We start from the raw sequence: 14,390 nt of genomic DNA on the forward strand, positions 1-14,390 counted from the left end.
AAGGAATAGAAATGATTTCCAACTCTCTGACCTTGGTGGAAGGTGGAAATAGGCTCACATTTTGGGGCCTCCACAGGACAGTGAAGAATTCAGACAACTTGTCATCACCCAGCATCACAATACCAGCATTATCAGTGAGTCTGCTTAGAATCTAACTCCAAAGCTCATTTCAGTCTTCCAAGTGAGAATGATCCATGGTAGAATGTTGTGTAGGAGACTTCATGCCTGCTGACACCACATAATATCTTGATGGGCTGATGGCTTGTACCCACTCATCCACATGAAAAACATACAATTCATTAAGTGGCTATAGGTCAGGACCTGCGCAGTCATACCAATGAAACACAGTATATTTTTCTAAACCAGTAAGTCAGACATTTTTGGAAACAACCATGGTATAGCCTCTGTATTTTGTGATGCTGTTGATACGTGGTTTTTACTTTTACAAAGCAACAGCTCTCTCTCCTCATTTGGGATTTAATCGCATACACTCAGTTGCCCATAGTAGACTTTCTTTGCTTCCTTAAATTATTTCTTATTTTAAAACTTCCATGAACTCTAAGCTGACATTATTCAGTGATCAGTGATAGACTTCTCTTCAGTATCTGAAAACCTATATTGGACAGTCAGGGACTTAAACCCCCTCATGGATGCCACTCTTGGAGTGCAAAGACTCTTCTTTCCCAGGGTTTAGGTTATATTTCTCTGCTTCATCTGCTGTACAACCTTAAGGTGTTTTTTTTTTTTACTCTCCATTTTCTGGCATAGTTCCTTAATGCCTATTATAATACCCCCAACACAATAATTGGATTATCCCATCTAATCATTTTAAACCTGGAGCTATCATTTCCTGTCTACTTTATGATCATCTCCTTATAAAAACACTGGACACTGTGGCCTTGTCTTCTAATATAAAACACAGGTTGAAACTCTAGAAACTGGGAAATTGCCTTCACTCAGGGTAAAAAGAGAATTAGTTTATTTTAAATGTGTCTTTGCATCAGGCATGTGGCAGGCAGTGAACTTGACAGAGTTAATATAGTTTCTAGCCTAAACATAGCATTTTAAAAAGCTCATGTTATTTCCCATATGTGCATTCAAAGAAAGCTCTTGTCCTATATTGTTGACCATACTGATTTTTAGATACATTACATTTTTATCTTAAGATTGTCTTATTACATTTGCTTGGTAATGTAAATGTTAAGTCATTTTCCTAAATCTAAAAGGAAAGCAGACAATAAGACATTTAGCTTAAATGTTATGTTCACAAAAGTGCACTTTATCAAAAAAACTGTCTCGCAGTGGTAAAAAATTGTAAGCTTTCAGAGAAGGAGAAAGGCAAGGAACAGACATGCTGAGGTGAAACCATAGGCATAGACAAAGGAAACAGATGCTCTGCACTAGAGCACAATGTTATGTTGTTAACTGCCTTACTAATGCTACTTTTAAAATATCTCAATTCTGCCAATTCACTTCCTCATAGAGCATATGGATATGGGAGCCATCACTGTAAGGGGAATGACAGGCTCCTAATATATAAAGTAAGCAAATCAGTAAAAGAATCAATAATAAAACATGAATACCAATATCTGGTTTCTGTATTATTGATCTACATTTTCAATAGAGTGTGTTTATTATCATCTAAAACAATCTTATATTCAAGTTATTTTTGTAACTAAATATTGAACTGTGAGGTCCATAATTTGAAAAGATTAATGTCCAATTGGTTTTAGAACTGATAACTTTTATGTTATATTTCAAAACAATTTAAGTCATAAGGTTATATGAAATATTACTTAATCTAATCTCTTATTTATTGATAGGGTATCTATAGATAATATAATAAGACTATATTAAAATGAAACAAACAAATCACTCACCAAAAATATGCTAGGGGAAGAACTCTGGTAGGAGATTCAGGAAGACATAACAATAGGGGTGAGAGATGGCATGAAATAAGGTTTATTTTGGTAGTTTGTACATGCTGGAGTGGTGGCTCTGACGCTAACAGCATCTGCTGCTCCATCAATTGCCACATCAGGCAGAAGACAACCATGTCAAACTCCAGTTCTTAAGGTTCTGATGCCCCATTTTGGCCTTCAGATATATTTGCATTTACATGGCACACACACACACACACACAAATAAAAACATTTAAAATATTTTTGCAAAGCTATGGAGGACACATTTCCTGTGTTTGGATGTGTGTATCCATGTATTATACACACATACATATGGCTAGATAAAGCCCTTCTAAAACTTAAGGATCTGATAAATCTATAGATAAATAAATAAACAAATAATGCCATAATTATAGAATTAATGTGGTGGACATGTAAGTATGACATTTGTTTATACGATTTGCAAACATGTTATCAGATCACTAATTCTCAAGTTTATTCATGCGCTTTAATTTATATTTAAGTATTCAATAAATTTTGTTTATACTTATTTGTGCAAAGTCAAACAGCAAATCACCTACCTGAAGCAACTCAACGAGGAACTCTACAAGCAGTTACACTTGCTGCTCAGAACATACAAGAAGCTCTTTGGCAGAGAAAGTTCCCCAGAGAAGAGTATATCAATCGAATATGCAATACTAAATGAGCATTTGTGACTTGTCATACATGAGTTAAAATTATATCAATGAGCAGGTCATATTTAGGAATATATTCACATACATCTACATGCATGCAACAACAATTAATGGAAAAGAGAGGACGAATCTGAAAGAGAGAAAGACCAAGTGTATGGAAGGACTTGGAGGAATAAAACAGAAGATAAAATGATGTAATTATAAACTAAAAAAAAAATCAAAAGAAACTTTAAAATTCTCCACAACACTTGGAGGAACTAGCTAAATAAAATGCAGATCCCCTAGGAAACATGCACACACTTTCCATATGTAGTGCACATATCTTGATGACTAATAGAGCTTTGTGTAGTTCAATCATTTTGTCCTATCCTTAGTCTATGCAGTAACTTTAGTTTGATAAATGGGAAAAATAAAAATGCATTTTAAGTGGTAGCAATATCTGAAACTTACTAAAATGAACTATCTGAATGTTGGGAGCAGTGAGACCCCAGATCCTGAATTTCTTGTAATCCCCTGATCTGAGTGCCTACAGCTGCTCTGAGCACGAGACCTTCAGGAGTTCCTGATGGCAGGAGAGTGGTTTCTGGTGGGCTTGGCTGGGGCGTGGCTATCTCTATATAAGCTGCCCCTGAACACAATAAAGGGGGCATTCTTGGGGAATTCAAGGATGACCCATGTCGCTGTTTCTCTGTCTGTGTGTGTCTGTGTATTTTAACCTCCAGCCCCCTTGCCCGAAGATCGCAAACTGGGTGCCAGTGCACAGAGTGCAGACACGGGGGCGCAGTGCGCAGCATCTGAAGACCAGTTTAGATATGCTAATTTAAATGAATAAGCATGCTGCAAATTTTTATTTCCATATTATATAGTCATGAATGATCATAAACATCATTGTTACTTATGTATATTTCATACAAATGTTGACAAAAGGCAATGGAAAGATGTAACAGGGAGAGATCTTATTTGGCCAGAGTATTTAGAGTCAAAGGCTTTTGTTTTTATATACATTGTGGTATCAATCATAGGGTGTAGGTACTAAGTGGTTGCTCTACCAGTGATCTGCACTTCCAATCCCTGCTTTCTACATTTTCAAATTATGTAATATTTGAATGTTTTCTATCTATATTATATTCACTGTCTCAGTCTTGAAAATAAGTATACATTTAGTAAACATAGTATTTGAGAGCCCTCATTTTATATAACAGAAAATCACCAATATGCTTTAGATTTCAGGCATGAACAACATCTTATAATGTGTCATCTAGTCCTTCTAGAAGAAGAATATGAATTTGTCATAATTTATTTTGTATTTTCCTCTACAACTACCCTGACCGGCTAACTTTATATGTATTTTTATTGAATGTTTGTAACTTAACATAACTCCAATTTCTTATAGACTTTCTTGCCTAAACAATATGGTTTACACTTGTAATACCAGTATGCAAGTATCTAAGGCAGGCAGACAGCAGAGAATTTGTGGCCAGCCTGGGCTACCTGATCGGTTTCAGACCAGTAGGGCTACTCTGTGAGATAATGGTTCAATAAAACAAACAAACAAACAAAATAAAATGTGTAGTTTTGGCTTCACACAGATGTTGATTTTATTTAAGAAAAGTGAGTGCCAAACACCTAGTAAGTAATTATATATGTAAGCAATTTTTGTCACTTAGTTATTCTTTTAATTCATATTGTTTTTTGACAAAATATAAAAACTGTTAACTTTGAATTTAAAAAAAAAGAAAATGACATTTCCATTACTTCTGATCTAATATTTTAAATTTCTATTGGTTTAGTCTCTAGTATTTAATGAACCCATTCTTCACAAATAGGTGGAGTGTCGTAAAATTAGCAAAATATTTTTATTTTATTTTATTTTATTGAGCTATACATTTTTCTCTGCTCCACTCCCTTCCTCTACCCTCTCCTTCCACAATCTCCCATGGTCCCCATGCTACCAATATACTTAGAAGATCTTGTATTTTTCTACTTGTCATGTATATTAGATCCATATATGTATCTCTTAGGGTCTTCATTGTTGTCTAGGTTTTCTAGGGTTATGATTTATAGGCCTGTTTTATTTGCTTTATGTATAAAAACCACTTATGAGTGAGTACGTGTGATAATTGTCAGAACCTGAAAACAACCTAAATGCCTCTCAGCCGAACAAGGATAAGGAAAATGTGGTACATTTACACAATGGAGTACTCCACAACAGAAAAAAAATAATGACATCTTGAAGTTTGTAGGCAAATGGTTGGAGCTAGAAAACATCATACTGAGTGAGGTAACACAAACACAAAATATATTTTTACATATATTATCATTGTGTCTTGTGGTAGGATTTAATTTGTGTTTTAATAAATAATAAAGCTTACTTGAAGATCAGAAAAGTAAAACAGCCACACTGGCCAGCCTCACAAACCAGGAAGCAATGACACACACTTTTAATCCCAGTAGCCACACTTTTAATCCCAGTAGCCACACCAGTTTACCATAGAAACCAAGCAAGAGTGCTGCACACCCTTAGTCCCAGAACTAGAGAGGACATAAAATGGGAGAAGACAGCTATTCCTGGAGGCAGGATCGCCATTTCAGACTGAGGTCGAGGTAAGAGCCAGTGACTGGCTGTTTTGCTTTTCTAACCTTAGGTTGAACCCCAGTTTCTGTCTCTGAGTTTTTATTAATCGTGCTACAATGTCTGGTTTGAAACAATGAATGAACATACTACATAAAAATTGCAGGTAATTTTCAGGATACTTTATTTTCTGGAGTGCTGCTTCATTGCAGGGAGTTCACATTGTGGGAAAATATTGTATATTGTAAAAACAGGAAAAGTTACAACTTTTTTATTGGTGACTTTAAAATGTCAACTTATTCAATAGTTTTAAATACCAATGTTTGCTCTAAATGTGTATCTCATAAAAGCTAACTTAATATTCTCGATTAAGGATATAAAAGTGTTCTTAGTCTGTTACAAAATCTTTGTTCCAAAAACTAGGTGTTTCAAATATATGCACCTGCTCACACCGTCACCCCTTGCTGAGTTGCAAAAGTCTTTCAAGTACACCACCCCATACATAGACACTTTCTTTTCTAGATTTTGGTCTCTACAGTGATTATTCATTTTACTGAGCAACTAACTTTTCCTGACTTGTTGTTTTTCTCTTCTCTTTCTTTCTTTTTTTTTTTGGCATGCTGCAGTAGCTAACATATTATGGAGAGAAGAAGGTACTAAATTAAGTTATATTTCATATTGTTGTGACTTCTTGGCTTGACTTTTACTGTATTTGCGGACTATCATTTATTTCAATATTTGGCTTATTTTCACTTTGACTCAAAATTTAATTTGATTATACTACAATTTTCTATTATATTCCTGGCGCTATTAAAATATTTATCACCTAAATAGGACAACCAAATAGATTAGTGGATAAAGGCACTTAAAACCAAACCTAAAGACCTGATTTAATCCCGGAACATATGGGGTGAAAGGAGAGAACCAGCTTATATAGATTGTCTTCTTGCGTCCTTCGGCATACTGTGGTCCCCCAATACCTAAAGCAAATATAAAATATAGGTACTCTTATTTAAATACAGGTCACTTTGATTCATTAATAATAGAATCTCTCATTATAATACCTTTAAATTGTTTTAAAAGTTTAAAAGCAGGTCAAGACAGTAAAAGCCATTGAAATTACCATGCTCTCCATGGTAACCTTGGTTAAGTCAGTATAAGAATAATTAGACAACTATCTTATGAAATGGTTATATTTTGTATAAAAATGAGTTATAAGTTGAAATGTAAATCAAACAGTTTCATTACAGAACACACGCCTGCCACTTTGTATTAATCTTAGTATTTATTCCTAAAATAAGTGTAGCTGTTATTAATACTCAGAGGGGCTGCTCTTGGCTTTTAAAACAGCAGTCAGCATTGAATAAATGTAACTCAGGAACGCAATTTCGGCTGTCTTCTTCGCTAGTCAAAATGTCTGAGGAAAATGGCCTTCTCATTTGTGCCGCCAATGAGGAGGTATTTCGGCTACTCCCTCAGGCTCTTCAAACCTCCCTCCTGATTTTCTTTTTTTTTTTTGTTTCTTTTTTTTAAATTTATTTATTTATTAAAGATTTCTGTCTCTTCCCCGCCACTGCCTCCCATTTTCCTCCCCCTCCCCCAATTAAGTCCCCCCCCCCAGCCAGAAAAGCAATCAGGGTTCCCTGTCCTGTGGGAAGTCCAAGGAACCCCCACCTCCATCCAGGTCTAGTAAGTTGAGCATCCAAACTGCCTAGGCTCCCACAAAGCCAGTGCGTGCAGTAGGATCAGAAACCCATTGCCATTGTTCTTGAGTTGTCAGTAGTCCTCATTGTCCGCTATGTTCAGAGAGTCCGGTTTTATCCCAGATTTTTCCAGACCCAGGCCAGCTGGTCTTGGTGAGTATAATTAGTGATCCTAGAGAAGCTAAATAAGGAGAACCCAAAGAAAAACATATAGGCATCCTCCTGAATATTAACCTTCAGCAAGCGATGAAAGGAGACAGAGACAGAGACCCACATTGGAGCACAGGACTGAAATCCCAAGGTCCAAATCAGGAGCAGAAGGAGAGAGAGCACGAGCAAGGAACTCAGGACCGCTAGGGGTGCACCCATACACTGAGACAATGGGGATGTTCTCCCTCCTGATTTTCTTTCCTGACTTTTATTGAAGCGGTTCTGCTGCGGCCACATCCCCCTTCTATTCAACTTGAATATTTCATCTTCAATTGCACAAAGCTCGGCTAGACTAAAGCCTGCACTGACTTGACTTTTAGTGTTTCTTTATACCATATTTCTTCTTGAGAACAAATAACTATTTCTCTGAGCATTGAAACACTTGTTTCAAGATATCATTGTGATGGTGAGTACACCTCCTCCTGAGCAGGAGATCAGTAGCCACAGACTTGGTTCTAGTAGTTGAATGTGGGAAAAAATTTAATGAACTATTTTATCTCTTAGCTGCTCACAGCAAATCATACATTCTGAGCACTCCCTCCTCAAATCCGTGCTATAGGGATCAACATAAAGTGCACGAAAAAGTCCATATATTTTAACTTTTATAAATGTTAGCATTTTTAATTTATAATATTTGACATACAATGATTATGTAATACTAATACAGTAATTGTCCACCAACTGGTTCATCTCAGGTAGGCATTAAAAAGGGACTCTGGTGTAAATCATTCTGATTGGTGCACTCATAGTGAGGTAATTCACACTTCTGTACTAATAGTGCCTGTAAATGATTGGACACCATCACTCCCAGAAGTCTTTACAGCAAAAATGAAACAATGAGTAAGACATTTTTTTCTGTTACTCTTGGAATTGAACCCTGGCCTTTGTATATAGCAAGTTTCATTTCATTTTATTTTATTATTATTATTTTTTTGTTTTGTTTTTCGAGACAGGGTTTCTCTGTGGCTTTGGAGCCTGTCCTGGAGCTAGCTCTGTAGACCAGGCTGGTCTTGAACTCACAGAGATCCGCCTGCCTCTGCCTCCTGAGTGCTGGGATTAAAGGCATGCACCACCATTGCCCGGCTAGCAAGTTTCATTTTAGTAAACATACTATAAAGTCTTTATTTTCAAGTATTAATATAATTGTTCTCAGTGTCCAAACACAGATTTAGCAGCTAAATCGTGATACAAATAATGGTTACATTTAAAAACAAAAAAGAAAATATTCTGTTCAGGAAGAGAAAAGTCCATATTAATTTTTAGCTTAAAGGAGATTTTATTTGTAACATGTAAATGTATACTGAGAATCTTGCATATATGTATATACACATATATGCATGCAAATATATTTATAGTCACTGGAAAATGGAAGTATAGTATTAATTAAGGAAATACTTCCTAACTATTTAAACTCAGTGATAAAACTTTGTTTAACAAATCATTATAGGATTTTAAGTCGTTACTGACAGTGTTACATAAGCTAAGGTCATTTGACAGTTTAATCCAGAACAAGTACCACTACAAGATCCTTTCCTCTATTAGCTTAATGTAAATCCAATATCCAGAAATGATTCAGATCATATTGGAACAAAATTCATCATGTATGTACTGTTCATAATTAATAGTAGAGATGACAGGGTACAAAATCACTCCATCACTGACGTGCCTCCATGGATTAAATATGAGTACACACTGCAATCATATGTCCTTCACTGTATTAATATTGAATTAAATGTTCAGTAAAGATTAGAAATAATTGCTACTTATAAGAGGGAGTGTCATTATTTCTGTGCCTTCTATACACTGTATATAAGGAGAACAGAATCCAAAGACTCTAAGATAATCATGAACTAATTTCCAGATTAACAGCTAGATTAACAATTGATTTGGAAATGACATAATACAGGTGTTTGTCTCCACCAACACATGAAAAATGAAAGAGAAAATAAAAGACTGTTAGAACTAGCAAGGCAGAAGCGTTCACTGAACTATAATGTGTTGTAGCATTAAATACACATTATCATTTAGTGTAATTGAAAACTGTAGGACTAATTATTTTTTATTCTGAGAACCATGACCACTCTGCCTTTATAGCAGTATGTATTGTTTACAAATATTTTTTCTAATATGCATGTACATATTAGCACTTTGAAAGGCACTGAGTATGTAGAAGTTTGAGAAGACAGGGAAAACTTTTGGCTTTGGAACAAATACTTAGCATGAAAAATTCCGTAGCTTCAGCCTAAATAGTCAAAATAAGTAAAAACGTTCTTTAGGTATAAAGAACACATCATTTTTTTTTGAAATATTGCATTTTAAAAAGTGATTAGCAGACTCAGGATATTTTGCATTTTTCAAATATTTTTATTATGGGCTTAATAGGAGGCCCTAGTTTAGTTATCTGCTTAGGAATTAATATTGAAGATGCAGATGATATCACTCCTGGTAGTCATCAAGAAAACCATACTTCTTTGTAGAAGAATGGGCTAGAAAAGTGAATGGCATTTTACTACAGCAAGAATATGAACAGAAAGCTCTTGGTACAATCTGAAAGGACAAAGTATGAGATATGTTCTACTAGAAAATCAACTTAAAATTTTTGTGGAATCAATATATATATTCGGTTATTGTGGAGAAGATAGACATTTAGCACAGACTGAGCAATCAAAGTAAGTTCAAGGGAAAATGAACACAGTGAAGAACTGAACTTTCACCTGTAGTTAAGTCCTTTCCATGAGAGATAGCATCATTGAATATCAACATTTACTGCTTCTTAAAATCTTATTGTGTGCTAATCATTCGTTTAACTCTGATTCCGTAGATATCATTTGATTCTCACCAATAGCTGTCTGATACAGTTCTTAGCTCTAAGTTCAATATATAATTTGAATAATTTGGAAGTTATAATTCCATGTCCAAAAGTGAATGTTTTCAGGGTGATTTGATAAACATTAAGGGATTATTTTTCTACTGGAGAAAATTTAAATGAACAAAACAGAGTAAACCCCAGGTAGTTATTTATATTTCACCTGTGGCTGGTATCCTGGGATATATTTTATGATTTATAAAAGTACTGGAATGAATTCATATTTTAAAGGTAAGAAACAGAGTTGAAGACTTAAATGTGTGATTTGGATAAATTAGGTATTTCCAAGGACACTTGAACTCAGAAATTAGACCAGTTCAGTAACTGAGAGTGGGATCCCATTGAGTATGTAGTTTGAAAAATATGGTTAAATAAACCTTAGCGAAGTATAAAGAGAGGTGAGAGGTGAGAATAGTTCAAGAAAATTAGCAGATATTCTGGATGGCAACTCGTTGCCAGTTTCAAGTGTAAATTGATTCATGATGGTAACTCAGAAGCAGTTTGGGGTAGAAAGATATTTATTCAAACTTGAGAGGAACATTGTAAGAAGCATGAAATACTCCAGAGGTTTCTACACTGTTCAGACAACACAGTGTGACTTGTTTATGTTTGATTGTAAATTACAGCAGCAATATACAGGAACTAAAATATTTAATTGATAGTTATTAATATATAGCATATATTAGTGTTTACATGTAGGCTTGACTAATACAAATAAGAAGTAGCTGTCTCTTTAAGCCCTATAGATATAATCTTTTTTAAGGCTTGAATATAAAATTTGCGTTCTATTATGCACAGGTATACATATAGCTTAAAGCTGACAACCAATGATTCTTTCTTATGAAACTTTTTGCAACAGATATGACTTGCATGTAAGTCTTGTCATTTCTGCTACTCTTTAGGAATATCTTCTCCTAATGTGCTATTCTCTGGAACAATAGTTACCAGATCATTGCTGAAATAATCTACAGTTATTTCAGTACATATGACTTATTACATAATGTAAATTCATGCACTATAAGATGAAGTATAAAAACACCAAGCATAAAAACCATAAAATCCAAATTAATTGTTGAATATATTTTCCTCCCATCAATGAAAACAGAGATATTTTTCAATATGTCTCAAGTTTATGACTTTATATTTAGTAGTACCCAATTTATAAGATTAAATATGACTTAAGTCCCATAGATAAGTATTGGCATATATAAAGAAATTAATTTTGTTCCCCATGGGTGTGAAGCATGAGAGTGGATCTAGAAGACGTGCAGGAAGGCCAGGAAAATGCCTGTGTGTGTCTCCTGTAGGGAGGTAGTGTGCTTTATAAATGCCTGTGTGTGTCTCCTGTAGGAGGTAGTGTGCTTTATAAATGCCTGTGTGTGTCCTGCAGGGAGGTAGTGTGTTTTATAAATGCCTGTGTCTCCTGCAGGGAGGTAGTGTGCTTTATAAACATCACGTAACCTCCTCAGTACATCACTGCCAGGAAGCTCATGGGTGCTCAATTAAGTTGAAAATTTTCTGATGATTCTATTTGACTTTGAAATGTGTTTTATCCTTAAGGTCTGGGCATTGGGAACATGTTCTATGTGTTTTACGAAGATGGAATCAAGGTGATCCAGCCCACGGAATGTGAGTTTCAGAGACACATCAAGCCCAGTGAAAAGCTCCTTGGATTTCAGGCAAGTCTCTGCAGAGTTCCTTTGCTGTCTTAAAAGAACTTCTGTAAATAAAATTATAGTTTGGAAAGACAATGGAGCATGTAGCTATGTAAAACTTCTTAAGGGAGGAAATTCTAAATTTGTGATCTTATTTTGCTATTTTAATACTTGTTTATGTTATAAGTAATTGATAAAGATAAATTTTCAACAATGAACACAACACTCAATAACTATCTCAGGCTACTTAATTAGAACACCTCCAGCTTTTTAGGGTATCATTTCCTTAACAAAGTAAAAGAAAATAGGATAATTTTTAGAATGTATGTATTTTGGATATTTAACATTAAACTTATTTTACCTATCTTCTCTTACACAAATTCAGACATATACTAAACACTCAAAATGTGATCATTTAAAATATGAATATTCTTTCATAATTCTCATTTAATTTCTCATTTAAAGTTGACAAGGCCTTGGCATGTGACTAAAGAAGACATTTAAGTTCGTAGTTGAGAACTTGATTTTTATCTTCATCTAGCCCATCAGAGGCCAGTAATGCTGTTGTATATTGATATATGAAGACAGCAATTTACAGCTGAATGCAAAGCCCACAGATGAAAAGCAAACATATATAATAATAAAATGAGGAACACATAATATTGAATTGAATTAAATAATTTTTTGTTACATGAAGTGTTTTTCTATGTTTAACGATAGAAAATATTGTTATTCCACTGTGTGTGCATATTGTGATATTCTGCAACTTCAAGTTTCCAATTGTTAAGTAAGTTCACAGGAAGAGGGTACAGAATTAGGTGCGATGACAGTGTTTCATTAGGGAAATTTGTCTTCTTGTCTGTCTCCATATTTCCATCTCTCTCTGTATCTCCCTGTCTTCCTCTTCCCTTCCCTCCTTCCCTACTCTTCTCTCTCCCTCGCCTCTTTCTCTTCCTTACTTCCTCTCACTTCCATCCCTTTCTTTCCTCCCTCTCTGTTTATCTACACATAAATTTGTTGTTTTTTTCATTTTACATACCAATCCCAGTTCCTCCTCTTATTCCCTCCACCTTTTCTTCCCACCCCCCATCTACTTCTCAGAGAGGATAAGGCACATACTTTGGGGAAGATCCAAGGCCCTCCCTACTATATCTAGGCTGAGCAAGGTATCCATCCAAAGAGATTAGGTTTCCAAAAAGTCAGTACAAGCAGTAGAGATAAATTCTGGTATCACTGCCTGTAGTCCCACAGTCTACCCCAGCCATACAACTGTCACCCACATTCAGAGGGACTAGTTTGGCCCTGTCCAGCTGGAGTTGGTGAGTTCCCATTAGCTCAGGTAAACTGTTTCAGTGGGTGTCCCCATCATGGTCTTGACCTCTTTGCCCATATTCTCATTCCTCCCACTCTTCAACTGGACTTTGGGTGCTCAGTCCAGTGCTCTGATCCATGTCTCTGCCTCCGTTTCCATCAGAGATGAGAGCAGGAAAAAAGATATTTTGATTGAGGGAGCCATTATGGGGCTAGAAAGAAACCCAGAAATAGAGAAATTCACAGGAATCCACAAAGATGACTACTCCATCTAAGACCCTAAGGAATATAGGAGAAGGTGCCCGAACTGGCCTTGCCCTGTAGTCGGTGATGTTTATTGTAAATGTCAATGTAGAACCTTCATCAATATTATAATATTGAGATAGAATTTTGTCTGTGTTTGGACACTTGAGTTTTGAGACATGCTCACCATACTGGATGAGGTCAGTCACCTATGTAATCACCTTCTCCTTATCTATGTTGGGATTTGGCCAACATACCTCAAGGTATGGTCAGGGCAATATAGTTGATCACTTCTGTTTGTTCTTCCATTAGTGTATGATGAGATGTGTATTCATGACAAAGCTCAAAAACTGCTATACATAAACACAAAGAGCAAAAGTAAAACACTTTAACAAAATGCCCATTGCCTTACACCACTGTGAGTCACTCAGTCTTGTCTAACTTCAAATCAGGGTGCATCTTATTTCTTCCTTACTTTAACATTAATCTCTGCTTTATAATTTCACTACAAGTGTTTTTCTTTTGTTGTTTGTCAAAAACATTTCTAAGAATAATTTATCACTGCGGTTTTAGGGGATAAATTTAATCTCTAGTGCCTATTAATTCATGATGATAAGATCTGAGACACTGTTTCAATGTGCAAAAACATCCTTTCTTTGTAGTAGAGAAATTAAATCTGTCTTATCCGATTTTAGAGGATAACTCTCTTGGATATAAACAGTAGGGGAGAAATCTTTTGGAATAATTTTTTTACTCATGAATAAAGAATAAACATTGATAAGATATTTTTCAAAGTCATTTTCAATGCTAAGATAGTAACAGTTCAGTTCCTGACACAGGGAGTGGATCAGTAGGGTAGATAAGGACTGATACACTTCACACCTTCCATCAAATTCTTCAAAAGACACTGTTTGCTTGCTCTACATAAAAATTCAATTTTGGTGCAGTGTCAGCTTGCGTTAGGTTTCAGACTTTGGGAGAGCTCTGGCGAGGATGCGTTCAGTGAGCTGTGTTATTCCTTCATCTCTTGGTTTGAATTTTGCCCTTTGTTTTGTATCTTTGGTAGGCAGGACTTTTGCTTTATTTATACCAACTCTACACACGATTTCATCTTGTCAGAGAGGGTATGATCTTCAAGTAAATATATTTCTATTTTGGACTTACGGATTCATACTCAAATTGAAATAAGTTTGAGGAAAACTGTTAACATTCTTTCAGATTACAAACTGTTCAT

General features: G+C 35.3%; 1 protein-coding gene across 1 annotated transcript in view; it reads left to right on the forward strand.

The window, feature by feature from the left end:
• The window catches only part of Fstl5 (follistatin like 5), a 405,920-nt gene that overhangs the window by 325,767 nt on the left and 65,763 nt on the right, over positions 1-14,390 (forward strand). The window contains exons 12-13 of the mRNA XM_075950900.1: positions 5,795-5,821; positions 11,508-11,626. Of these exons, the coding sequence (XP_075807015.1) occupies positions 5,795-5,821; positions 11,508-11,626 (146 nt within the window). The remainder of the gene's footprint in view (positions 1-5,794; positions 5,822-11,507; positions 11,627-14,390) is intronic.

The sequence above is a fragment of the Microtus pennsylvanicus genome, chromosome 16 (genome assembly GCF_037038515.1).
Source record: "Microtus pennsylvanicus isolate mMicPen1 chromosome 16, mMicPen1.hap1, whole genome shotgun sequence".
In the NCBI taxonomy this organism is placed as follows: Eukaryota; Metazoa; Chordata; class Mammalia; order Rodentia; family Cricetidae; genus Microtus; species Microtus pennsylvanicus.